Genomic DNA, 24,175 nt, shown 5'->3' with positions numbered 1-24,175 from the left:
CATCTATGCTCACAACGCATCGCATCGGGATTTTTCAAATGGGCTTGTTTTTCATAGACTGGGTTTCTTATTTCTCTCACAAAATCTGGCAACAGTGGTTGTTGTGAATGTGTGCATCCTGAGCAACTAACTCTGTGATCCAGACGTTTAGGAGAGGGGACGATCTGCTTGAATCCGAGGTATTAACAAACATTAGTTATAAGATAGCAATTGTTCTTGATCTAATGTACACATTGCATGCTACACACTGACTGACAGACAAGTGAGACAACTTATGACCGCATTCCAACTAGCAGGAAGACCTGTGGTGTTAAAGCAAGGCAAACTGTTAGCACAGGATACAAACATTAGCTTCGTTAACTGGGCGTTTAAACGTTAAAAAACGAAACAAACAAACAAAACGGTCTCGATTTTCTGATTATTTTAACGCTTTATTTTGTTAAAACATGTGTTAACTCATTGCTAAAGTGTTTCCCGTTGCAGTGTAAAGTAGCTAAGTACATTTACTAAATTACTGTACTTATTTTTAGGTACTTTTACTTTGCTGGAGTATTTATATTAGTAAACGGCGGGAATGCCTCATTAGTATTAATGTTCAATACTTTTACTTCTACTAAACGACAATATTGTACTTTTTACTCCACTTTGTAGTGGAGTTACTTTGTAGATTTTGATTATTATTACAAAACACACTATAACCACTTATATATTGTGTATATACTTAAAGTACCAAAAGTAGAAAGTACTAATATACAAATCTTTTGAAAATATATAGCAGATCTGCTACATTAGTGGCATTCAGTGAGCTTGTAGATTGGCTATTTTCATATGGCCGAAATGTATATAGGGCTGAAGTGGACTGGTTACTGTCAGTTTTGTAATAATAATCCAAATCTAATAAGTAACTAGTAACTAAAGTTTTCAAATAATTATAGTGGAGTAAAAGTATAATATGCACCCCTGAGATGTAGTGGAGTAGAAGTAAAGTACTTGAAATGTTAAATACTCTAGTAAAGTAAATTACAACCCATCTAATCTTGAGTATATGTTCTTAGTAATGTACTTTACACCACTGTAAATACATTTGTCCACTTCCACTCTCAGATTTACAGACCCGCAAGGGTGCATTTGGTTCCTCTTGTACAGTACTCCCTCTGATGTTCAAATGTTTTTTGCAGCTCCTTTCTAGCAGTGATGTCTGGAGTTAAAGGGAAGATGCCAACCTCTCCTGCCTCCGCCTCCAAGGGCTTCAGCTCGACCCCTCTCAAGCACAGCAGCAGCAGCAACAGGGCCAAGCACGTCTACAGATCCACGGCCGTGGATGAATATGTGTCATCTGACGAGGATACCTTCTCCCTGCTGTCTCCCATCTACCATGACAGCTTTGATAGTGATGAAGAGCTTCAACCAGACACCTCACTCAGACAGTCTGAAGGAGACCCAAGGCCCACCATCTCCCCAGACAGGTACTGACGTGTGTGTGTGTGTGTGTGTGTGTGTGTGTGTGTGTGTGTGTGTGTGTGTGTGTGTGTGTGTGTGTGTGTGTGTGTGTGTGTGTGTGTGTGTGTGTGTGTGTGTGTGTGTGTGTGTGTGTGTGCGCGCGTGCGGTTTTCATATTGAATTATTAGGCTCTGTCTTCACATTTTGTATACTCTTAGTTTGTGCAATCTGGGACTTATCTTAATAACTAAAATGTTATTTAACACCTCCCTACTTATACCCCGGTGTTGTCGGACACCTAGTGGTTAACAAGTAGCCCTGCCTGAACTTGAAGCTTGTAAGCCCAACATCTCCCCTGGCCAATTGGGGGATTTCCACTTTGGATGAGCGGTAGATGTTTGGTTTCCCAGGCGGGAGATTGCAATTACTTCCCCGGACTCTATGTCAGGGGAGAGGACATAAAACGTATGGATTCTAACTTTCAAATTCTGTACTGGACTGGTTAATTTGTGAATGTGGTCATAACTGTTTTCAGTCAAGCACGGCATGCTCTCATCATCATCATGGATTTTTTTAGTTGTACCATTTGGCATTGTAAATAATAGAATAAAGTTCTACTTTCAACGTGTTGTCCAAATTTGGGCATGTCATTGAAAATGATGCCAAAACATGCTAAACAGATCTACAAGCTCACACTGTATTTCATCGCAACACGTTGTGAGCCGGCAGATTTGTTATTTTCACATTTGTCGTTCCACGAAGTACAGTGTATAGGGCTTACAGCAAATATACACTTTGGTGGAGGTTTGGCTTGTGTGTTTGGTGGAAACCTCTTGTTTGCATTAATTTGTGTGCTAAAAGAGTGACTTTGAGACCGGTTTCACCTTGCAATGTTAGTCAAGCGGGGAGGCTGTTTTTAATTATCAATTTCTAATCGGAACAGCATTTGAAGATATCTCAACAATATTTGGAGTTACATGATGGCAACAAGGTAACTAACTACACAACCTAAACCTCTACCAAAGTGTCATTGGGTTTTTAAGTTAAGAAGGTAAAGAACGTGAAAAGGAGATACAGCCTGGTTATTGTTGGAGTTGATTGTTTTTTCAGGTGTGAACTTCCTAAATCACGTGCCGAGGAGCAAGCTATTGCCGCTGAGCAACATGCAGCCTCGCCAGCGCTCAGTGCCTGGGAGATGTGGCTGGTGAACAAAGCCAAAGATGACCGCGTGAAAATGGAAATGAAAGCAGAGGAGGTAAGTCTGCTCTTCTGTCATTCCTGTTAATGATATCCCCAGAACAGCTATTTATGTATAACAGTGGTTCTCAGTGTGGGGTCCCAGCTAAATGTGTTAATATAGCATCAAGATCGGTTTAACCACTTTAAACCTATATACATGGAACAGTTTAACGATACAAATCTTGTATGGGGTCCCTTGCACAAAATATTTTCAGATGGGGGTCGGTGGCCAAATACAGATTTATTTTTATATCAAACCTACCTTTTCTTAATGTAATCATGCTAAGCGTTCTTCTTACACCCGGGGTCAGAAACGGGGACTTATTTCTTTTTCTATGTGGTGAAATAGGAGCGCTTGCTGAAGGAGAAAAAAGAGCAGGAGGAGAGAGAGCAGGAGCAGAAGAAGAAGGTTGTGGAAGAGAGGATCCAAGGATGGCTGACGATGAAGGCGGACCTGGTAGACAACTTGCTTCTTCAGCTCAGCCTGGGGCTGGGCGATATGACTTCAAATCAATATCACAATTCTTTCAAACGTTTGCCTCTATTGCGATTAATGAATGATTATGCCACCATTGTACAATGAAGTAAAATACAGGTTTAAGTGGTTAATCAGACTAATCGATTTAGGAGATTATGTGTATGAGAGATTCTAGGTTAATTGATTCTAGAGATCAATTAACCTAGATTTATTAAGATTAAATCAGTTAGTGGTTCTTAATATCAGTTTTGATATATTTTCGATTAATTGCCCAGCCCTAGCTCAGCCTATTGTATAGTAAACAATAAACAATTGATATCTCTGGCCTTGCTTATGTTGCAGTCCATAAAATGTAGTGTGTGTGTGTGTGTGTGTGTGTGTGTGTGTGTGTGTGTGTGTGTGTGTGTGTGTGTGTGTGTGTGTGTGTGTGTATATTTATTTTTTGTGTCCTTAATTTCCCCAGAAGAGGCAAGAGACACAGCTGCAGCAGAGCAGAGAGGAAGAGGAGGTGCAGAGGCAGCAGGTGAAGCAGAGGAACACAGAACAGAGAGCACAGCACAAGTACAGAGAATGGCTCCACAAGAAGAACCAGGAAAAACAGGACAAAGAAAAGAAGGAAAAGGTATGAAGGATATCTTAATGTGCAGTTAATGCTAGAGCCCTAACTTTTCTGATGACTGATCGGTATCTGTAATTATGCAGCCGAAGTGTCCCGATGTTTTACCTTTTAAACATTTTTGAAAGTGTTTTAATAGGGCTTATGTCGTTAAATAAAATAAAATTCAGTTTGTGTATTTTATATTTACTTCTTTGCGTGTTCATTGTATAATTAAAGTTAAATGTTCTTTTCATGTATTGAAGTTTAATATAATACTTTTATCAAACTTTATCAAAACGTTATTTGTGATTCTTCTTCTTCATTTGTTTGCTCATAAGTTAAATGTTCTCAAATATAAAATGTAGTGAATCAAGTTTTTCAAGTTGATTTCAAGATTTTGCCCTTTTTCCCCCCAATATGAAATGTTAAATAGCGGTCGAAAATATCAGTCAAAACATCGATAATCAGCTTTCTAGGACTCTCCAAAATCGAGATTGGCATTGGACCCAAAAATCTGACATTATTCGGGCTCTAGTTAGTGCAGCAATTCTACTGATTCTGAACTGAAGATGCCCTACTGACATCATAATGATTCTATTGACATTCTGTTGTTGTTGACAGGAGGAAGCTGCCAGGAAAGAGGACCAGGAACGTGAACGACGAAAGAAGGCAGAGGAGAAGTTTAAGGAATGGCTAGAAAACACAGATGAAAAGAGCAAAACTAGCCCCAAGTCTCCATGTTGCCCGAGAAGTAAGATCAATATAATAACATGGGAATTAATAACTAAAGCTCTTTTAAGACAGAAAACAAAGGGCAGTTTGAAGAATACTTTTTGTTTTAGTTCTGTGTGAAAGCCGCCTCCCCACCTAATCACCAAGCAAGCTGTTTCGGGCAAATGAAGGGATCATTTTAAAAAACAGCATTTTAATTACCTATGGCATTCAGCCAAAACAGTCGACCATGCTCCCTCTCGCTAACCAAACTAAACTATCTAGCCAAAGACACCCCAATGCTAGCAACATTTGCCAAAAAAACACTGATAATGTTAGTGCCACGTTTTGTTTGTATTTCCATGGTATTTCCTATTAGACCTCCAGATATCCCTGGAGCCTCCGAGTCCATTGTATAGATCAACTGTAAATTTGAAAAACAGAATTGATATTAAGAACAATGTAACTTCTGAAGGTGCCATCTTCCAGTCAGCTGTTTAATCAATGCAAATGTGTACCTTTGTTTACCATTGCTTGGCAACAAAAGCCGTACATAGCAGTGTGTGAAAAGGTGCATGGAGGGAACTTTTTGTGGTCTTTCCTGTCTGAAACGTGCTTATAAGCCTTTTTTTTTGCAAAATGTTTTCACTATACACAACATTCTAATGCTGAGAGAACTAAAGACACATTTCCATATGTTGACATCCCCACAGGTTTCTATTCAAATTGATGTATAACTGCATTTATATGATTGTATCAGTCTGGCTTAATCTTTTAGGCTTAATACTGGATCTAGTGAATTCCATGTCCTCACTCATGTAGGTTTTATTATTGAAACATATTTGTTTATGTTCGCCCAGGTCCTTATGATAAAGGCTACTCATCGCCAAGCTTCTGCAACCCAATCCCATGGAAGCCGATCCACGTCCCTCTTCCAGAAGGAACACCCAAGAAGAAGAATGCTTCGCAGCAGAAACCTCAGAGTCAGTCAAGACATCGGCAATGCCCCAGTGGCACTGCTTATAGACTGAGGGACAATGTGAGGAGATGACCCAGGACACACAGAATTATTATAAAAAAATACTTTAAAGGGATAGTTTCTATCGATTAATCACACACATTCATTCCTAAGCCAATAATTTGATGACTGGCAGCAGTTCCGGTGGGAGACACAAAGAATCGATAGAAAAAAAGTCATTTTGGGGGTGAACTATCCCTTTAAGGATAATTTATGGTTATTCAGTCGACCAAAACAGCATATTTTCAACTGGGGGAAAAAACTCAAAACAACAACAACAAAAAAAAACACTTGGGGACAGGGTGTGGTTCCATCGAGATTCAACTCTCCATCACATTCCTTTGGACTCTCGATCAGTGAGGCAGCTATGATCTAATGCTGCAGATGCATGAAGGACATGCTACTTTGTCTAGATTTGATATTGTTTTGTTACATTTAGTAAATAGTACGTCAGTGCCATATTTTTTTATGAACATTCCAATGATTTAAACAAAAAGAAAATATTGCGTATTTTAGTTTTAACTCTGTTGACCTGTATAATCATAACGTCTTGCTTACATTTTGTTGATGAAATGAAAAGCCTTTCTTTGACTAGCATAAGTTGATACATTTGAGTGCAATCAAAACGCCTTTGTTCTTATTTTTTCCCACTGTCTCCTTTCATGGCATTGTAGCAAAACACGTTCCATTGCATTTGATAAAGTACTGACAATACGTACACACACGGACACAAAAGACGGTGGTGACTGGCTGAGGCCTGGTGGTGGAGTGGCCCCTCACACTCGCACATTGTTCTCCATCCAGTTGTGCCTTGTTCCCGTGTGGGCTGAGATGACGACAGAAACGAGTGTGTGGGTGGAGAGAGAAGCACTGGGGGAGAGGGTCTCTGCGAGACTCGGTATTGCATTCTCATCTTTCCATTAACATCTCACTGTGAAGCCAATGTATGAAGTGACGAGGTAAAAACAATTTAATTACATTAGATTGGATTAACCCATATAACATAGGCCTGTAAGAAGAAAACTGTCTGATTTTCTTTGTTGTATTGTTGGTCCTCGTTCTATACTTGGCTCCTTATCTTGTGTTATTGACTGCCTTGACTGCCGTGGAATGTGTGAGCTGACAGCAGCAGGCAGGCAGGCTAATAATGGGGGTCTACTGTATGTGTGGTTCGGCCATTATAATGTCAGCCTCGGGTCCAGAGAACAGCTGTCAAGACAAAGGAGTCAAGTGTTTGCTGTTAGTCAAGAGCAGTTGAACTGCACAGGGAGTGGTTCAGCTGTTTACTCAGGGATGTTTGCACAGGAAGCATCACAAGATGAAATCGCCTTCCAGGTGTTTCTGTGAACTTGTATTGATTTCACAGAATGTGCTAGAGTAGGTCTGAGCTGGTGCATCGCAATGCTGTATTTTGTGTTGTTAAAATGTATGGGATCTTGACAGATCTGTAAACAAACGCATGTATACAAATGGGAATAAAGAAGTTGTGGAAAAAATGAAAATATCCGCTAGAGAGGTCTTACATCTACATCTTAAAACTAGAGAGGTCTTACATCGCATTGTACGTAACACAAAGACCTCTGTTGAAACATTGTACTTTAGTAAATATAGCTTGGAAACCTTGAAGACAGTGTGTAGATATTTTCCTTTATGTCTTGGTTTCCTTTTTGTATCCAACATCTGTTGTAATTCTATTTCGATGCATCTCTTGGACTCTGTCTGGTCAGATCCTGTGCTTTTTGCCAATGATCTCCTCAGTGTTTGTTTTATCCTTGCTCTTCCAGTAATTAATACTCCTGACAGAGCCTGAACACACTTCACATCCCAAGATGCAGTGGTGCAGGTGGGCCAGCGACTGGAAATCACACCTACCCGGACAGGTAGGGGGCGTGTCTTACATGTACGGTGAGAGAGTGAGTGGGGGAAAGGTTTTGGGTGGGACCAGAACAGAGGTTGAGTTTAAAGGGCACAGACTGCAAGAGAGCTGGTTGATAAATGTAATGTTGAAAACGGAAACAAAATCAGAATGAAGAAAACGATTTTTCTATTTTTGGATGCACTGTCTTAAGAAAAATGGAATGTGACTTTGTTAGAGCGACTCCTATGTGAATTTTGATAGGTGACACCCATGGAATGCCTGCCTGTCTATAATGGGGAAACATTTGTGAAGTTTCACAGACTGGGATTTGGATTAAGCTTGAAGGATACTCTTCAACGAGAAACAACTATATTTGGAAGATTTATTTATATTTTGCTTTAGATGCATTATGGAAATGTATACAATTCTGCAACAACCTCTCATACAATAATGCTGTTGATTTTCTCAGAATGGGACAAATTCTTCTGCAGTTGACATAGTTGAAAACACTGAAACAAATGTACCCTTATGGGGAACAGGACCTGCCTTTTGTTTATGTAAATACTCACAATCATTATTGACACAACTTACAAGGAACCAGTTTCATTGCTTGAGGGCTCAAGGACTGGACCCAGTGTTTTAGTCTGATTCTCATCTTGTGTATGACTCCCTTCACCATGCAGAATACGGGGCCAGAGCAGGAAGACTCCTTTGACTTTCTATTTAAAATCATCCTTGTTGGGGACTCGAATGTTGGCAAGACTTGTGTGGTACAGAGCTTCAAGTCTGGCATGTTTGTGGAGAAGCAGCAGAACACGATTGGGGTAGATTTCACTGTTCGTACCATGGATATTGATGGCAAGAAGATTAAGGTAGGAGAAGTGCACATTTTAAATTATATCTGCAGCACAATTTTAGTTTACCTGACTATTCTGTGTTCACTGTATTGCACCCAAAATGCCTTGCTATCACATACGTACAGAGTTTTCAAATGTTACTGGCTCTGTGCTTTGACCATCTGGTGCGTTAACCTAAGACCAATAAAGCAAGGTTTCACTCAGTTGTCTAACATTATTTATTTAAGGTTTAATCATACGACTTCAGACCTAAAGACCCTTAAGTATAATTATAAAAGCATCTTCGTAAATCAGTTAAGAGTTTTCAATTTCTTACTGTCCTCTTAAATGCAAAATACCTCGATTGGCCCACTCAAGAAATAGGAGTGGCCCACTGGAACTTTGAAGTGGTTCATTTGTGTGTGAGCTTTCGGGGCGTGTGATGATTGTTCAACATAGACATCTTATGGTAATAGTGTGTGTATTTTATGTTCAGGTAAGTATGTATAAAAAAGGAACTATTTTGAATGAACGGTTTCACAAGACCAATAACTTAAATTTGAGTATTATAAACAAATACAAGTTGTATTACAACATTTTTTATTTAAACCCACCGAAATAAAACCCATCTTGAACCATGTTAGATCATAACCTGATCTTCACACGTCTCATCTCTTTTTTTGTGTGTCATTATAGATGCAAGTATGGGACACAGCAGGACAGGAGCGTTTCCGCACAATCACCCAGAGTTACTACCGCAGTGCCCACGGTGCCATGGTAGCCTATGACATCACACGCCCCACCACCTTTGACTCTGTGCCCCACTGGATCCAAGAGGTGGAGCAGTTTGGAGCTTCCAGCATCGTACTGGTACTCATTGGTGGGTAGAACAGGAACTGAGTGAGTGGGTCAACTGACTAGTATAGGCTAACTCACTACAAAAGTGGTTCTTAAACATTTTCATTTCAATTCATTTCAAGGACCCCCCAAATTGATAGTATGTGTTTTGGCTGTAGGTGAAAAGATCTTTGTGCCAGGGACCCCCATGAGAGAATTTTGTTTTCTGTTGTTAATTAGATTTAGCACAGAATTCTACAGCTGTTTATAATGTGGGTGTGGAGAATGAAACATACTTTTTATACATTATCTCGGTAGGCTAACTTCTAGCCAGTGATAATAGTGAAATTAAACTGTTACCAGTTGCTAGTGACCGCCTGGAGACTCCCCAAGGACGCTTAGGGGACAATTGTTCTGAAAAATCTTTGTTGTACGATGAAAGTGAATAGAGCTTAAGTGGTAAAGTAACTGGGGGTCCGGGACCCCTAGGGGGTTCTCAGTTATTGCAGGGGGGCCGCCAAATGAGAATTTATTTTTTTCATTAACCACTTTAACCTTATCATCCCTACTAAAATAGCAGATCTACACGCTCACAACGCCTCGCGCTGCGAGGTGTTGTGAGCTTGTAGATCGGCTGTTTTTGGTGAAGAGGTTTGGTGTCGAGGGAAAAAAGAGCTGACTAAGTAATGAGTGAAAGGTCAAGTATGTTAAGTATTGACGGTTTAACTGGTTAAATGTCTGAAAATACACATTAACATGAATCCAACATACACTGATGATAGTGCTGTCAAATTAGTCTATGAAATCTAAGAACATTTTAAATCTGCAACACAATTTTATACAATAAAGTAATGGGGGACCCTGCTTCATCTCTATCTCAGCTAGGGGGTCCTTGGCCTGAAAAACTTTGAAGACCCCTGCTTTACGTAATTGACAGCCATTCAAATAGCTGTAGTGTCCACTCTGTTTGAGTGTTCCACTACCCAGTCGTTTTGTTCCTTCCAGGTAACAAATCAGACCTCCATGCTCAGAGGCAGGTGTTATTCGAGGATGCGTGCACCCTGGCAGAAGACAAAGGCGTGCTGGCTGCTCTGGAGACCTCGGCCAAGGAGTCCCAGAACGTGGACGTAGCCTTCGGCCTCATGGCCCGAGAGCTGATGGCCCGGAATGGCATGATTGTCACGGACGAGACCTCCCAAGACTTCCCTCAATTTGAGATAGGCGACAACTCCCATCCAATCCATGGACCCTTTTTCTCAAATAAGAAATGTGGTTGTTGAGGTAATCGAACTGCCCGAAATGGAGAAGAACCTGTGATCACACAGTGCACTTTTGTGTTGGACTGTAACGGAAGGTGGTTTACAGAAGATCAAGGGTCAAGTCACCAGGGAAACACAGGGTGAAACACGTTTTATGAATTGTTTTGTGGGTATTTTCTTTTTATGTAATCACTTAAGCTCATACCCTTAATTCAGAGCGACTTACAATGAGTGAGCGAGCAAGCAGGAGTCCGGTTTCTTGCTCAAAGGACGCTTAAACTGGACACATTGCCTGTTGTTGGTGTTGAATCTGGGACATTTTCTTTTATAGGTCAGTTCCACATCTAGGTCATGTATCAGTGTGTGGATTTTCCTAATGATATCTAGATTTAAAATGTCAATTTTTTTGGTAGTGTACATTCTTCCGAAGTTAATCAGTGCTGCTCCACATGCAACAAAATTAACTATTACATTCCGGACACTCAGCTCGGGCCCTGGGAACAGGAGTATTATTATGATATACATGCATTCACTTGACACAAATGATCATTATTATTATTATTTTTATTGTTCTTTCATTCTTTGATAATACAGTAAATGTTCCACAGCTTTGAACCTCCCATTTAAATTTTACAAATTCAACCTTGTTTCATAACTTTCAGTTAGAATCTGTCGGAATTAATCCACCTGCATTTCATTACATAAAATAATCTGGTTACCATACTGTACATAGATCTCTCCCATGTCTTCTAAAACAAAAATATACAACATTGTAAAACAATCTTTACCCACTCCCACAGATACAGCGCCAATCTGTAAAAGAAAATTTAACTTGCATCTTTTGTATATATCACAGAAATGTATGTCACTACTAACAGCTTTGTTTTAAAATGACAATCTCTTTGATGTTATAAAAAAGTCTTGAACAAGACTCAAATAAAAAATACATAACTAAAAAGCCTGGCCACATAATAAATATCTTCAACATTAGTGTGGATGTACATGGCAGCTAAAATACACCAAACAAATTCTGCTATTTTAGTGCAAACACAATAATAGAGAAAATACAATGTCTGTGTAGAATGTTTGTATAGGCTATTATGTGACTTGCAATAAATGTTGTCTGTGTTGGAGCACATAAACCTATAACAAGTGTGATAACATGCCTATATAGCTTCTTACACTTTTGTGTTGAATTGTTTAAAATATATAACTTAAATTGTGTTGCAGTGGCTAGTTAAGGCTGAGAAACATTTCTGTCACTCAAACAGAAAGGTAGTTGGCAGTGAGTGCATCATGGACAGCAATTTGCATTCTTGGCTTATTAGGAATAGTTACACTGCTGTACATTGCTAGACGCATTAGCAATGTGCAGGTGGGTTCAATCGGTCACTGTGATCCCATGTTCACAGGTAAAACTGCATATTGTTACTTTGACATACTAAATCCCATGGCACTTCCTGCAAATCTGAAAGGACTGGTCACAGAAATGGCTCAATTTCTCTGTGATAATTATGGATATAAAATAGCTCCACAATCCTTACAGATCTACTAATGTTGGTGTGACTATCATTAGGGTTTGTCTGGAACCAGGCTGAGAATCGTGGGCCATTCGTCTCACTTCATTCCAGTGGGCAGCCTTCCTGCTGAAACACCAGCTCCACGGCCTCCTTCACGTCCTGCACCATGAATGAGGGCTGCGTGAGGGTGGGGTCAAATCGGAAGTCCCTGTGGCCGTGGAAGATGCGATGTTCGGTGACCGGCTCCTGCTGGTCTCTGCTGTACACTCCTGTGCACACCAACATGGAGCTACAGCTCTCCGGGAGGTGGTCCCCTCCTTGCCCACAGATGTCGGGTGCTCCACCCAGTTCCGTTGGCGTAAAATCGGGCTGATCGTAGACGGTCTCGCTCTGGGGCTCGCAACCACCTTTGCTGCTCTGAGCCAGCATCTTGGCCCTGGAACGCCGAGAGGACTGGATGTGGCGATTGTAGAGGTTGGCGCCATATATGTCAGCCATGGGGTTGTCACTGTAGGAAGAGATGACGTGACAGAAAAAGATAATGAAAGTAGGTCCAACTTGAAATCAAAGAGATCACTGATTCACTTAACCTATGCTAGATCACTATTTCACTTACCCTACCCTATACTCTATCGCCAAGTCATTTTGTAGAGCTTGTAGATCTGCTATATTTTCATAATATTAATCTGTGGAACCCGAGTCAAACAAAATGTAATGCCTCAACTCCTACATTCCAAGTGCTTATCAGGGTGGGGGGTCCCCAGTTCAAATATGATTATTTTGTGGGGTTGAGAAACACTGGTCTAGACCACTGATCCAACACTATTTCTATTTCACTAGAGCACTGAGTCACTTTTCCTATACTACATCACTTACACTACAAGATTTCTGAATTACTTACCCTATAGCGTAGAGTCTTTGCACGGGCTCGGTCCATCCCAGATGCTCGGCCTGCTGTCTGATCAGCAGCTCAGCGTACTTATAAGTCACCACGCTGGGCTTACCAATCAGAGCCTCATACTTAAGCTCACAGCCTGTGATCTTCTTATATAGGTTCTCCAAGCACACCAGGAACATCCCATGACCAAACCTAGGTAATTTACGAGAAATTATTAAATTATTAAGATGTTCTATTGTCTTACATTAAATGTAATAGTATGCACAAACGCATGAAGAACTTGATGGGATAATGTTCAGCAAAACCAGGCCAATGCAGATTTAAGTGTGGATGGCCTGGCACAAACCTGGGACTCTTGGCTTCAGCCATCCACAGCAGGTCCATATTACAGGCCAGGACTGGGATGTGAGGATACTGCAGAGAAGTCAAAGCATTTCCTGGTTTCCCATTGGTTAGTAGGACATCTGTGATAAGCTGGAGGTTGGTCTCCCATCTGACAGGCTCACCGAAAAGGATGACAGCTGTGGCATGACCCAGAATAGAGGGAAAACAACCCAAAAACATAATGTCAAACAAGTATCCAGTAATGAGAGAATAAGCACTAAACATACTGTAATCATTCAAACCCTACCTTCTATTGGAGGTAGACTTTTGGTTGTCATAACCTGTAAAACAGATACTGCCCGGTAGAATTGTATGCCTATTTTGTAGGTAAAACATGTTCAATGTACATTCATTTACATCAATAATGGTTTCTACTTTATTACTTACATCGTCTTTGGGTCTTCTATTGTGGTCCACCACATCCAGGAGAGGATATGCATCTCTCAACATATCTATAGTAATAACATTCTTGAAGCCTAAACTGGAGTTTGGAAAGTTAAAGTCAAACACAGAAGAGTGGTAGAAATGTAACAATGAAAGTTAAATGTATCTGTATAAGGAATTTGGTATACAGATTAAGTCATATTTCTTTAAGTATAAAACAATAGAGAATCCTTCATATACTGTATCATTCAGTTATGTCCTCGTATCCCAGGGTAGGGCTACACCAGAATAAACCTGAACTGGTCTTGGGTTTGTTTAAAACAGGATACTTGTGAGCCGTTTCTTCTACAGGACCCTGTCCTGATATCAGCACGCGCATGTTGTGGAATTGGGTGAACATTCGCAAGGGACTGTGGGACAGCATCACCTGTTCTGGGGACACCTGATGAGGATAGTAGTAGAAGTCAACAAAATAATTTCTGTAAAACACAGGGTAAGGCGAGATAAAACGATATGTTAATCATTTACTGCCCCTTACCTCTACTTCCAGCAGATGTGACAGCTGTTCTGCTTTGGTCTGTCTCATGCAGTTCCCAGCATTGGTCACAAATACCACAGGCACCTTATATTTCCCTGTTCGATCCACCAGCTGCCTGAAGCACTGCTTGGCTGCAGGGATGGGTGTCCTGCCTCGCACCAACACTCCATCGATGTCAAAGAGCAACCCAAATGACTTGTTGACCTGAGAAAATAGGTGGCTCGTTCAATTCTCAATCTGGCTTCTAAATTCTTTCTATGACGTCACGTAATCACCTCTACTCATGGACACCCTTGATGAACTGTATGTACAGCTCTGAAAAAAGTGCTGTTTATCTTAATTATCCTGGATCATGTTGCAACTTCTACCATTTGACCATAACCACACCATGTTTGATTCAGAGGGGAGGTTTATTTTGCCCTCATTAGAATCAGGACTTATGACAATGTTATAGCCTACACAAACTACACACAGTAACCACTCTATGCTAAACGTAGGTTCCAGTGGTCAATGTCTAAAAGTGACAAACAGGGGTCCTTCATGGATGGATGAGGTATAGTTTAATGTCCCTATCATTTCAATGGTTATAAGTTAGCCCAATGAGAGCATGTATTAAGATTGACTATTTGGATCATGGTTTCACTCTATCCACTATTATCTCCCCACCTACAGTGCAGATAGATGTAGAATTACAAAATAATCTAGAGGGGGTCTATATGGGGGTCCCTGGCACAAGATCTTATCAATCTTGAGGTCCTTGATGCTGTCAGTGTCACTATGCTCAGTATGCTGTCAGTGTCAGTGTACCCAAACAAACAACACCCATGGTTTATGCATACCAGGTGGTATTTATAGGTCAGTCTGGCAAGAACAGAACCATGCAAGAATAATAGTGTCCATCAAGAATCAATTTGTCAATTTCCCTATGTACTTACTTACCAGTGGTGTAAAGTAACTACATTTACTCAAGTACTGTACTTAAGTACAATTTTGAGGTATTTTTACTTTACTGCATTGCAATTTGCACTGCATTTCCAATTTTCAATACTTTTACTTCTACTCCACTGCATCTCACAGGCAAATATTGTACTTTTACTCCACTACAATTATTTGAAAACTTTAGTTACTTTGCAGATATACATTGCTATATTAGACAAACACATAGACAAACATACATTACCCACTTCAGCCCTATTTTATACATAGGCTATTTGAAAGTCGCGATCAAACATTTTAGTACTTTTACTTTTGGTACTTTAAGTATATTTTGATGCTAATACTTTTGCACTTTTACTCAAGTAACATTTTGAACAAAGGCAAGGCCTTATACTTGCAACAGAGTATTTTTATATTATGGTATTGCTACTTTTAATTAAGTAAAATATCCGTGTACTTCTTCCACCACTGGTACTTACATACATAAAGAATATGAAATACTGTTACCCCTCAGCCACTTGCAGTGCAACTAGCCTTAAGATCAAGACTATCGTAGATATATTTGATCGATTTTGACATTTTTATATCTACGAGTCTTAGCGACCACCCTCCCAGTGCGCCCTGGACATTCACCAGGAAAGCCCGTACTTCTCCGTACATGTATAAAATAAATATATAAGGTGCTTACCCGGTTGCACCAAATGTTAACTAGCGTCCGGAGTCTTTATGCACTGTATTAGCCCGCAGTGTTCAATAAAGAAGTGTTTTAATCCCGTCTGTGGCCGATTCCGTCGAAAGTTCTCAATGGGCGGTAGTGACGGGGCGCATCCGGTGAAAGCCGGAATTACACTCAATTTAAACAGGAAGTAAACGGAGGGGGGTACATGGCGTTCGGCCACAGACGGGATTAAAACACTTCTTTATTGAAAAATATAGACTAATACATTCCACAAAGACTCCGGACCGCTAGATAACATTTGGGGCAACCGGATACGGACCTTATATTTTGCAGTTGTAGATGTACGGAGAAGTACGGGCTTTACTGGTGAAAGTCAAGGGCACACTGGGGGGGAGGTCGCTAAGACTCGTTACGTAGATATACAAATGTCAAACTCGATAAAATACATCTACAATAGTCTTGATCTAAGGCTACAGTGCTGTGCAACATAAAACATCAAGCCTATCTTAGCCATGGTTCACATGACGCTTGTATACACATGACAGTCATGTTTCAGGGCTAAGCCTATCTAAGACACATTAAAATACCAAAACTAAAACACAACATAAAGTGCATTCGTTGCAGAGCATTTAATAAACTGCTAGTGGTAAAGGTGTGATTATAACTTACATGGCTGTAACTTCTGGAAGAGTTCCAGATGTTCAGTAGTTCAGCAGCTCCACTAAGCTTCTTCAGCCCACCAGACGTCAACCACTGCATTCTCTGCATTTCCCCCGGATAATCAACAGTGTAGTTTTACACAAAGTTAGATCTGCTGCCTCTAAAAGTTTCCCGATCAACCAAGTTGAACATTACTAGATCAACAGAAGCAGATAAGAGGGAATGAGTTTCGTTTCTTGTTGAACGGCTGGAGGATCAGTTGAGTCATATATCATATCTAATGGTGGCATCGTATGATATACAGTGTTACGACGTGGTGCTAGCTCCGTGCTAACATTAGCTTACTGTACACGAGGACGCATGCGCAAAAGCGCAATAACAAAACATGTAAGCCAGTGATGGCACGGCAGAAGCACTCACATGTTTTTACTTTAAGTAAAAGTATCAATACTGCAATATAGATGTGCTCGGTTACAAGTAGAAGCCCCGTATTCAAAATGTACTTGAGTAAAAGTACAAAAGTGTTGGCATCAAAATATAAAAGTTCAAAATGGATACAAAATCTTTTGAAAATAAAAACAATCTGTAAGCTCACAGCGAGCTTGCAGAGCTACTTTCAAATGGCCGGAATATATACATAGGGCTGAAGTGGTAATAGTGTTTTTTTTTTGTAATAATAATCAAAATCTACAAAGTCACTAGTAACTCAAGGTTTCATATAATTTTAGTGGCATAAAAGTACAATATTTTCCTCTGAGATGTAGTGGAGTAGAATTAAAAATGTATTGAAAAAAGTAAAGTACTTGAGTACATGCACTTAGTTACTTTACAGACCACTGCATGTAGCTGTAAAGTTTCAACAATATATTTATAAAATTAAGTAAAAAAATGAACGAAACTGACTGTGAAGCAATACCTTGTACATATTGAGAAAATACATTTAAAATATATTCATTTATATCAGTTCTCTACTTAAAAAAATAAAAAAATGAAATGTAAGACTGATCGATAGCAATCCCAATATTTTGTATACCAATACCATTCTGTGCATGGGCATACGGAAATCAGATCGTAGCCTATTTGTGAACACATATATATTCAAAGGGGCTAATTTGGAAAAACATATGTATAGCCTATACATCAGGGTTTCATTACTCTTTTGCCCAAAATAGGAATGCCAGGTCGAAGGTGGTTTGAGCCTTTAAACTTTTGAACTGGTAAATTACTGTCATCATTGCCTGTCTGATGTTGAATGCACACTTTGTGAAGCTCATGTTAAACTGAAAAGGAAAAAAAATAATAACAATAATTGCCTGTCTATCTTATTGTACCACAAGACCAAACCAATCCGGGTAGAAACTTGGCTATCTTGGCTGTTTACAAATCTTTCAAAAATGATAATGATATAATTGCATGCATCTTTTGGGCTGGGTTAAAATGACAGTTTCTGAACTCTAACCCACACATTGCAAATTATAGCTCTCCTAGATGCACACACAAACATTTACTCATCTAATTAGTCATGTTTTAAATACAACAAAATAAACATCTTTATTGATTAAAAACAGCAAAATGGAGTTCCAAGTTTCATAAACAATCAGTATAAAGAGATAACAATGGGCCTACAAAAAGGAATGAATGCATGAATAAATTATTATAGAGTACATACAGGCTGATTCTACTGATAACTAAACCGCATGTCATTTTCTAGCCCATAGATCTTAGCCTTCAGATTCATCAACTCTCCCTGAACCTTCTTTGTCCTGGCATTGGTCTGACGGACCTCATGCAGGATAGCCAGGTCCTGGTTAGGCCCAATGTTCAGAGTGACCTAGAACACAAGATATTCATACCATGAGTTGAACAATAATGATATCATGTTTCTAAATCATGGATAATTTGACAGTGACAAAAGAAACTCCAACATGCATGTGTACCTTGAGGAGCTGTTTCTCAACATCTTTGAATTTTTGTCTGAGAAGTTTGATGTCCGTCTTGTAGCCCTCCACCTCCATGGCCCTCCTCTTCTCTAGTGCCTCATAACGCTGTGTCATCAGCTGAAGACGCTTTGCCATCTTGTCGGAGCGATCCTGCACGAATAAAGGTTTGGCGTTAAATTGCATGCAGCCACATTTCAATTTCTTTATATTGGGCATTAGAGAACTCAACTCTCTGCTCTTGTACTCTCTATACAACATGAAAATCAAACTTGATTTTCATAGCACATAGACTTGTGTTTACAAGCAACATGCGGAAGAATGCTACTCAGTATAACTTTAAGCCCTATATATATCATGGTACGACAAATAGCCAATCTGCAAGCTTACAAAGCTTTTTGAAAATGTTTGAAAATTGTTGCCTATAGGGTGAGGGTACCCATGTGTACCTTGAATATCTCCCTGCCCACGTCCCCCTCCTCTCTGATCTGTGCCAGTTCTGTCTCCAGAGTGATGCACTGTTCCCTGTACATCTCAGCCAGACGGTGGGCCTGCTTCAGTTCCTCCTGCATCCCCTACAAACATGGATGGCATAAAGTTAGCACTTCACAATAAAAGTTCTTTATTGTGGTAGACTGTATTCTCAAAATACAACACAGAGGATGCTAGTATTTTCATTGTAAGAAGAGTTTTATTCAAACTATAATTATCGATTCAGTGTATGAATGTCTTGCGTAACAACCACAAACCTTGATCTCCTGTTTGTGTGTCTGCTGTTGTGAGTCAGATTGAGGCAGGGTAGCGAGCAGAGTAGTGATACTGGGCCTGGGCCGTAGTCCTGGCTCATCACTGCCAGACCTGCCCCTCCTCAGACGCTCCTGGCAGGAGTCTAGTTCCCTTAGCAGACGGTCCTTCTCCACCATCCAGCTCTTCTCATGTGCCCGTGTGTCAAACTTCAGCTGCAGGAAATCCCTAGTGCTCTCATAGAGCAGGGTCTGCGTATTCTTGAGTCTGAGGTAGGACAACATATTTGTTTTATAGTTATTAATAACTGGTCAATATGACAAATGATACTGTTAAAATCCAAAGTCTTTCATTACAGATGAACAAGAACTAACAGAGCATTATTAATAATGTAAAATACAAACCCCACTGCAGAGGCAGCTGATCTGTCAGATATATACAAAAAAAAAGACCCACTTGTCATTCAGAGCCGTGATGCGGTCCTGGTCTCTCTGGTGCTGCACCTGAGCCTCCTCCACGTGGATCCTGCGCTCCTCCAGCAGAGACTCCACCTGCTCTTTGGACAGACGGGTTTGCTCCTCCATCTGAGCCTGCAATGCCTCCACCTGCGAAGGTAAGCCACAACGACACACTCAACTCCACAACTGGCTAGAAGAACAGTGTGCACAAATGACCACAGGTTTAGTTGAATAGTGAAAACAGACGATCTTCGAGTTCAAAGCATATCGCATTGTGATGCGATGCGATGCGATCAGCAATCTTTTTTTTTTGAGAAATAAAAAATAAATAAAGATCAAGATTGTTGTCTATAATGAAAAGCCCAACATAGGTACATCAAGTTTAAAGTGGTTAAATGCAGAGTATTACAAAGGCAGAGTACTTCACAATCTATGATTCAGAATGATTACAAATGATTAGTTGTTTTTTGTGTCCAGATGTGTGGAATTATAATTTTAACAGTTTTTCAGCTGCAACTGATGAATATAGACACATCAGAAATAAATAAAACTACAAAATGTTGATGAGACTACATGTTTGTGAATGTACAGTATGTGTAGCTTTTTTTTGTGATCGTTTTTACACACATCCACCTTTCTTTGGTGTCAACCAAAATATAAAATACATTTAATTTATAATTTATAAAGGAAGGTGCGCAACTCTGTATATACTTTATTTATTTTATTTAAATTACAAATTATCTACTTTATTTATTTAGAAATTTATTTTAGAGGATAAGCCCCTTGAGATGCATTATCTCGTTTTTTCGAGGGGGTCCAGACCAAAGGTCCAGACCTGTAATGTTTCAATCCCACTCAGATCTTTGACATAAATGGGCCATCAGCTCCACCTAGTGATGTGGGGTGGAAACACATGTAGAGCATGTACTGTACACAATGTCATGTGTAACAAAATTAGGCTTTTTGTACATGTACATATACAGCTACTATTGTGATATACATGCTTACATGCCCATGTGGTAAAGCTTATAATGGAAAGACAAAACAGGCATTAAAACATGCATTGCAGGGCACAGCCCATGTCACTGAACAAAAACTCATCTATAGCAATGATTACTATTATGATTACAATTGCAATGTAGAACTTTAACTTATAGACAACACAAACAAACTCATCAATTACACCCACTTTAAGGAAAACGTTACTGAACCCAGGTGTAATTCTTAGTTACCTGTAATAACAAAGTCTGATTGTCATTTCTGTATTGGTCCACACTTTCTCCATTTACCCCCTCTGCTGATTTTGTCCTCCTGCTCTCTGTTCAAAGAGACACAAGACAGAAATGGTACTGCACAGTCAGGGAAAGACTACTAAGAGTGAATATTCCACGTTTTACTAATCTTTCTAACAGATCTACTATTTTTGGCGAAGAGATTTGGTGTAGATGTAAAAAAGCAGTCCAAGTACAGAGCCAAATCCCTTACAGTTTACTAAGTCTAGAGGGTTTAAGTAGCTAATAACTCCCCTCTCTGTCCCCAAGTTAAACTTATATAGAACATAACTTCATTGTCATTTGCAGAGCAAAACGCTGGATATTTATTCATGTTGATTAATATGGTGAAGCAATGTAACAAACATGACATCAAAAATGACCAGATCTTCATAACATTAATCTAAAATGTCAATGTTGATACGCCTGGAACAAAAGAAAGCAAGAATGTGGATCAAACCTTTACTGGATCCAGGTCTTTGTTTTGTTGGCCGGAGATTTAAATGTTCTTGAATCCTGGGCTCAAACGTCTTCTGTGGGATGGTGACCTGAAATATAGTTATGAGATTGAGATTGTGTTATTAGTAATTATAAGCAATGTAATGTCAGTTTGAGTGAGGACAAATTAGATGCACTCACTGAAGGTATGATGTCATACTGTATAATGTGTATATGACTATGTGTTTGGATTATAATTTAACAATATTAAATATTTAAAGTAATTAGCTACACACCTTATGTGGGGGATCTCTGTGGAAGTATGTGATTTCTCCCACATCAGGACCCACCAGAGCGAGAAGGTGCTGAATTTTTTTCCTATCCTCCAACTCTCTGTGCACAGTGAAGAGAGAAAGTGTTTGCTGCTTTTATTATTATTAGATGGTGGCCTATCTAACTGATTTACAGCGGAAATACAAATAAACTCAGCTAGTTATTCAATGCAGAAGAGGGAAATTAAAATGACAACATGTCTGTAACAAAGATATTCTCTTAGCTACCATATAAACCTGTTATTTTATTACTATTACCTATTACTGTTCTTAAGGGTTTGCATACATGTTCAGCCCACCTGATCTTTAGTCTGTCATTCTCTGCATACAGTCGCAGGGACTGTTCTCTCTCTTGGAAAAGGTAGACTTGCATGTCACTCAGGGCCTTTTGCAGCTCAGAGATCTCTCCTTCCCGCTGGCGCACCTCCCACTGCAGCTTGTGCTTTGGAGATGAGGAGAGAGGGGAAGGCAGTTAGAGCAGTGGTTCTCAACCTTTTCAGACCGTGACCCCCCAAAATAATCATATTTGAACTGGGGAAAATAGCAGATATACAAGCTCACAGCTTGTAGATCTGTTATTTTCCAAAAATGTGCCTCTTTCTTTTATTATTATTATTTGACAATTTGGCCAATGTTTGACCAGTTTTTCTAGTATAGTTTGTTGATTACTTTTGATGCAGTGATGGTCTTTTTCTTTTCTTTCTTTTTGAGGTATTAAAAAAGTCACTGTCCTCTGGGGAACCCCCCCAAAATCATGTGGGGACCCCATTGGGTTCCCCCTGTGACTTGTATAATGACTTAAGAGGCATTATACACACACACTCACATCCCTTTCTCTGTAGAACGGCGAGTAGAACTGCAGCTACAAGTAAAACAAAGACATCTCCAAAACATGCCATTTCCTTTTACCTGATCATCTGTGAGGCCTTTGTATTTCTCCAACATCTGCACCAGCTCCACGTGCTCATCGTCAAACTGGGCGATCTTCTGCCTGTAAAACTCCAGTAGCTCCCTGGATGGACGTAAACATGCCAGGCGCTCATTGATGGGGGGAAGCGGGGAATCGGGTTCTTGGCCTTGGGTACGATTGCTGGATCTGGGGGGGGGGGGTGGGAAGCAGAAGTTTGATATCAACATTAATCTGTGTTTTTTTTATAATTAAAAAAAAAATTGTATTATGTCAGTGTCACAGTGTGCAATTGAATTAATTTCAAAGTGGTTGAAAGACTAAACCAAGCCAAATATTTACACCCAATTTTGTATTACGTTTAAATCTCTATTATTAGACTATCATAGACTAGATTATTAGACTATCATACTAAAGAAATAAGTGTGTAAAACGTGAAAAGCATTCCCCTTTTATTTGATAACTCATGAATTATGCTGCCTGATTATTCTCATTAGAAAGCCTCCAAAAGTATGTGATGGCGTTTTGTATTTTCACTTGGTGGCAGCCATTACCTTTGTGGCACAGCACCTCTTGTTGGTGATTCCATCCTATGTCTTTGCTGAAAACAAAAGTAGAAAAGATTATGTAGCTCTTCATTATACACTAATGGTGTCTCTTTTGAGAGTGTCACAGTTTTATAATGTAAGCGACAGCTTCTGTGGAGGGTCTGGATACAGAGAAGCAGAATACATTGCAACAGGTGTGTGTGTGTGTGTGTGTGTGTGTGTGTATTGCAGACAGTTGAGGTTTTTTCACTGCAGTGCTAAATTACAGGCAGTCCTCCTTGGGTCCACCAGTGGTGGAAGAAGTACTCAGATATTTACCACAATATAAAAATACTCTATTACAAGTAAAGGCCTGTTTTCAAAATGTTACTTTAGTAAAAATACAAAAGTACTGGCATCAAAATTGACTTAATGTACCAAAAGTAAAAGTACTAAAATGTTTGAAAATAGCAGATCTACAAGCTCTAACGGCTATTTTCAAATAGCCTATGTATAAAATAGGGCTAAAGTGGTTAATGTATGTTTTATAATATAATGATTTATATCTGCAAAGTAACTTGTAAAATGGAAATACTAAAAGTAAAAAGTAACTCAAAACTGTACTTACAGTATCTAAGTACATGTACTTAAGTTACTTTCCACCACTGGGATCCACTGTGTAACAAGAGATCAGATCGTGTTCATGCTTTATGAAAGGATCAACAGATGGTGAACAGCAGCAGTGTTTACTGTCTCGGTCTGGTCCCTTTAATGTGTCATGTATACTCCTTCGTACATGGGTGTCGCTTACTAAAAAAGAACATATCTACAAGCTACCATCGCGACGCGTTGATAGCTTGTTGTCTTTCCACCGCGGAGGAAATAGCAAGAACCTTGGGCGCGGGGGGACGCGGGGCTTTGAAAAATATAAAGCAGCACAAACGCTTGTAAAAAATGACCCTTTAAATAACTTTAAAGTATATTTTCAGTGTTGCCATTAGTTAGAAGAGACTGTGTTCATTCTCTGCGATACATGGGAAACAAGTCACTTACAATAACATGACATTGAAGAGCAATAGTAAGAATGTTACACTCAACTTAATCTTTTCTACTGCACTTTAAACGTATTGTTTGAATGTATCTCATTTTGGAGCGTTGTTCTCTAATCTCTACTTCTCTTACCTTTCACTATGGTTTATGTACATTGTTTAATGTAATCTAATTGTGGAGCGTTGTTCTCTACTTCTCTTACCTTTCATTGATTCATTAGAGTTTCTTCTTGTTGTCG

General features: G+C 39.6%; 4 protein-coding genes across 4 annotated transcripts; 2 read left to right on the top strand and 2 right to left on the bottom strand.

Annotated features, from left to right (window-relative positions):
- Positions 1-104: 104 nt before the first annotated feature.
- ccdc34 (coiled-coil domain containing 34) lies at positions 105-6,987 on the top strand. The gene is made up of 7 exons (XM_084060274.1): positions 105-179; positions 1,179-1,466; positions 2,551-2,695; positions 3,029-3,136; positions 3,621-3,779; positions 4,377-4,506; positions 5,327-6,987. Exons 2-7 carry the CDS (start codon positions 1,195-1,197, stop codon positions 5,515-5,517), a joined length of 1,005 nt encoding a protein of 334 aa, XP_083916400.1. The 5' UTR covers positions 105-179; positions 1,179-1,194; the 3' UTR covers positions 5,518-6,987.
- Positions 6,988-7,275: 288 nt separating this feature from the next.
- rab19 (RAB19, member RAS oncogene family) lies at positions 7,276-10,668 on the top strand. The gene is made up of 4 exons (XM_084060443.1): positions 7,276-7,364; positions 8,026-8,214; positions 8,875-9,058; positions 10,021-10,668. Exons 1-4 carry the CDS (start codon positions 7,314-7,316, stop codon positions 10,293-10,295), a joined length of 699 nt encoding a protein of 232 aa, XP_083916569.1. The 5' UTR covers positions 7,276-7,313; the 3' UTR covers positions 10,296-10,668.
- Positions 10,669-10,820: 152 nt separating this feature from the next.
- hdhd5 (haloacid dehalogenase like hydrolase domain containing 5) lies at positions 10,821-16,597 on the bottom strand. The gene is made up of 8 exons (XM_084060442.1): positions 16,283-16,597; positions 13,999-14,202; positions 13,790-13,902; positions 13,464-13,557; positions 13,324-13,357; positions 13,039-13,213; positions 12,696-12,884; positions 10,821-12,302 (listed from the first exon to the last, which is right to left on the bottom strand). The coding sequence occupies exons 1-8, from the start codon at positions 16,379-16,381 to the stop codon at positions 11,897-11,899; spliced, it is 1,314 nt and encodes a 437-aa protein (XP_083916568.1). The 5' UTR covers positions 16,382-16,597; the 3' UTR covers positions 10,821-11,896.
- Positions 16,598-17,803: 1,206 nt separating this feature from the next.
- Positions 17,804-24,175, bottom strand: ccdc77 (coiled-coil domain containing 77). Its single transcript, XM_084060201.1, has 12 exons — positions 24,140-24,175; positions 22,915-22,961; positions 22,363-22,549; positions 21,753-21,895; positions 21,418-21,514; positions 21,144-21,231; positions 20,645-20,730; positions 19,411-19,559; positions 18,960-19,221; positions 18,660-18,785; positions 18,211-18,363; positions 17,804-18,104 (listed from the first exon to the last, which is right to left on the bottom strand). Exons 2-12 carry the CDS (start codon positions 22,947-22,949, stop codon positions 17,952-17,954), a joined length of 1,479 nt encoding a protein of 492 aa, XP_083916327.1. The 5' UTR covers positions 22,950-22,961; positions 24,140-24,175; the 3' UTR covers positions 17,804-17,951.

The sequence above is a fragment of the Gymnoscopelus microlampas genome, assembly GCF_963454915.1.
Source record: "Gymnoscopelus microlampas genome assembly, chromosome: 6".
Lineage (NCBI taxonomy): Eukaryota > Metazoa > Chordata > Actinopteri > Myctophiformes > Myctophidae > Gymnoscopelus > Gymnoscopelus microlampas.
The sequence above is the reverse complement of the archived record's forward strand: the minus strand, read 5'-3'. Positions and strand labels throughout refer to the sequence as shown.

Excerpts from the sequence above, each read along its gene's own strand:
- rab19 (XM_084060443.1), top strand. The coding sequence starts at position 7,314 with ATGCAGTGGTGCAGGTGGGCCAGCGACTGGAAATCACACCTACCCGGA. Across the intron at positions 7,365-8,025 it reads AATCACACCTACCCGGACAG|AATACGGGGCCAGAGCAGGA; the intron begins GTAGGGGGCGTG and ends TTCACCATGCAG. Across the intron at positions 8,215-8,874 it reads TTGATGGCAAGAAGATTAAG|ATGCAAGTATGGGACACAGC; the intron begins GTAGGAGAAGTG and ends GTGTCATTATAG.
- ccdc34 (XM_084060274.1), top strand. The coding sequence starts at position 1,195 with ATGTCTGGAGTTAAAGGGAAGATGCCAACCTCTCCTGCCTCCGCCTCC. Across the intron at positions 1,467-2,550 it reads CCCACCATCTCCCCAGACAG|GTGTGAACTTCCTAAATCAC; the intron begins GTACTGACGTGT and ends TTGTTTTTTCAG. Across the intron at positions 2,696-3,028 it reads TGGAAATGAAAGCAGAGGAG|GAGCGCTTGCTGAAGGAGAA; the intron begins GTAAGTCTGCTC and ends GTGGTGAAATAG.
- ccdc77 (XM_084060201.1), bottom strand. The coding sequence starts at position 22,949 with ATGGAATCACCAACAAGAGGTGCTGTGCCACAAAG. Across the intron at positions 21,232-21,417 it reads ACAGAGATCCCCCACATAAG|GTCACCATCCCACAGAAGAC; the intron begins GTGTGTAGCTAA and ends ACTATATTTCAG. Across the intron at positions 18,364-18,659 it reads TGGGCAGGGAGATATTCAAG|GATCGCTCCGACAAGATGGC; the intron begins GTACACATGGGT and ends TTATTCGTGCAG.
- hdhd5 (XM_084060442.1), bottom strand. The coding sequence starts at position 16,381 with ATGCAGAGAATGCAGTGGTTGACGTCTGGTGGGCTGAAGAAGCTTAGT. Across the intron at positions 13,903-13,998 it reads CACATCTGCTGGAAGTAGAG|GTGTCCCCAGAACAGGTGAT; the intron begins GTAAGGGGCAGT and ends TATCCTCATCAG. Across the intron at positions 13,558-13,789 it reads GTAGAAGAAACGGCTCACAA|TTTAGGCTTCAAGAATGTTA; the intron begins GTATCCTGTTTT and ends TCCAAACTCCAG.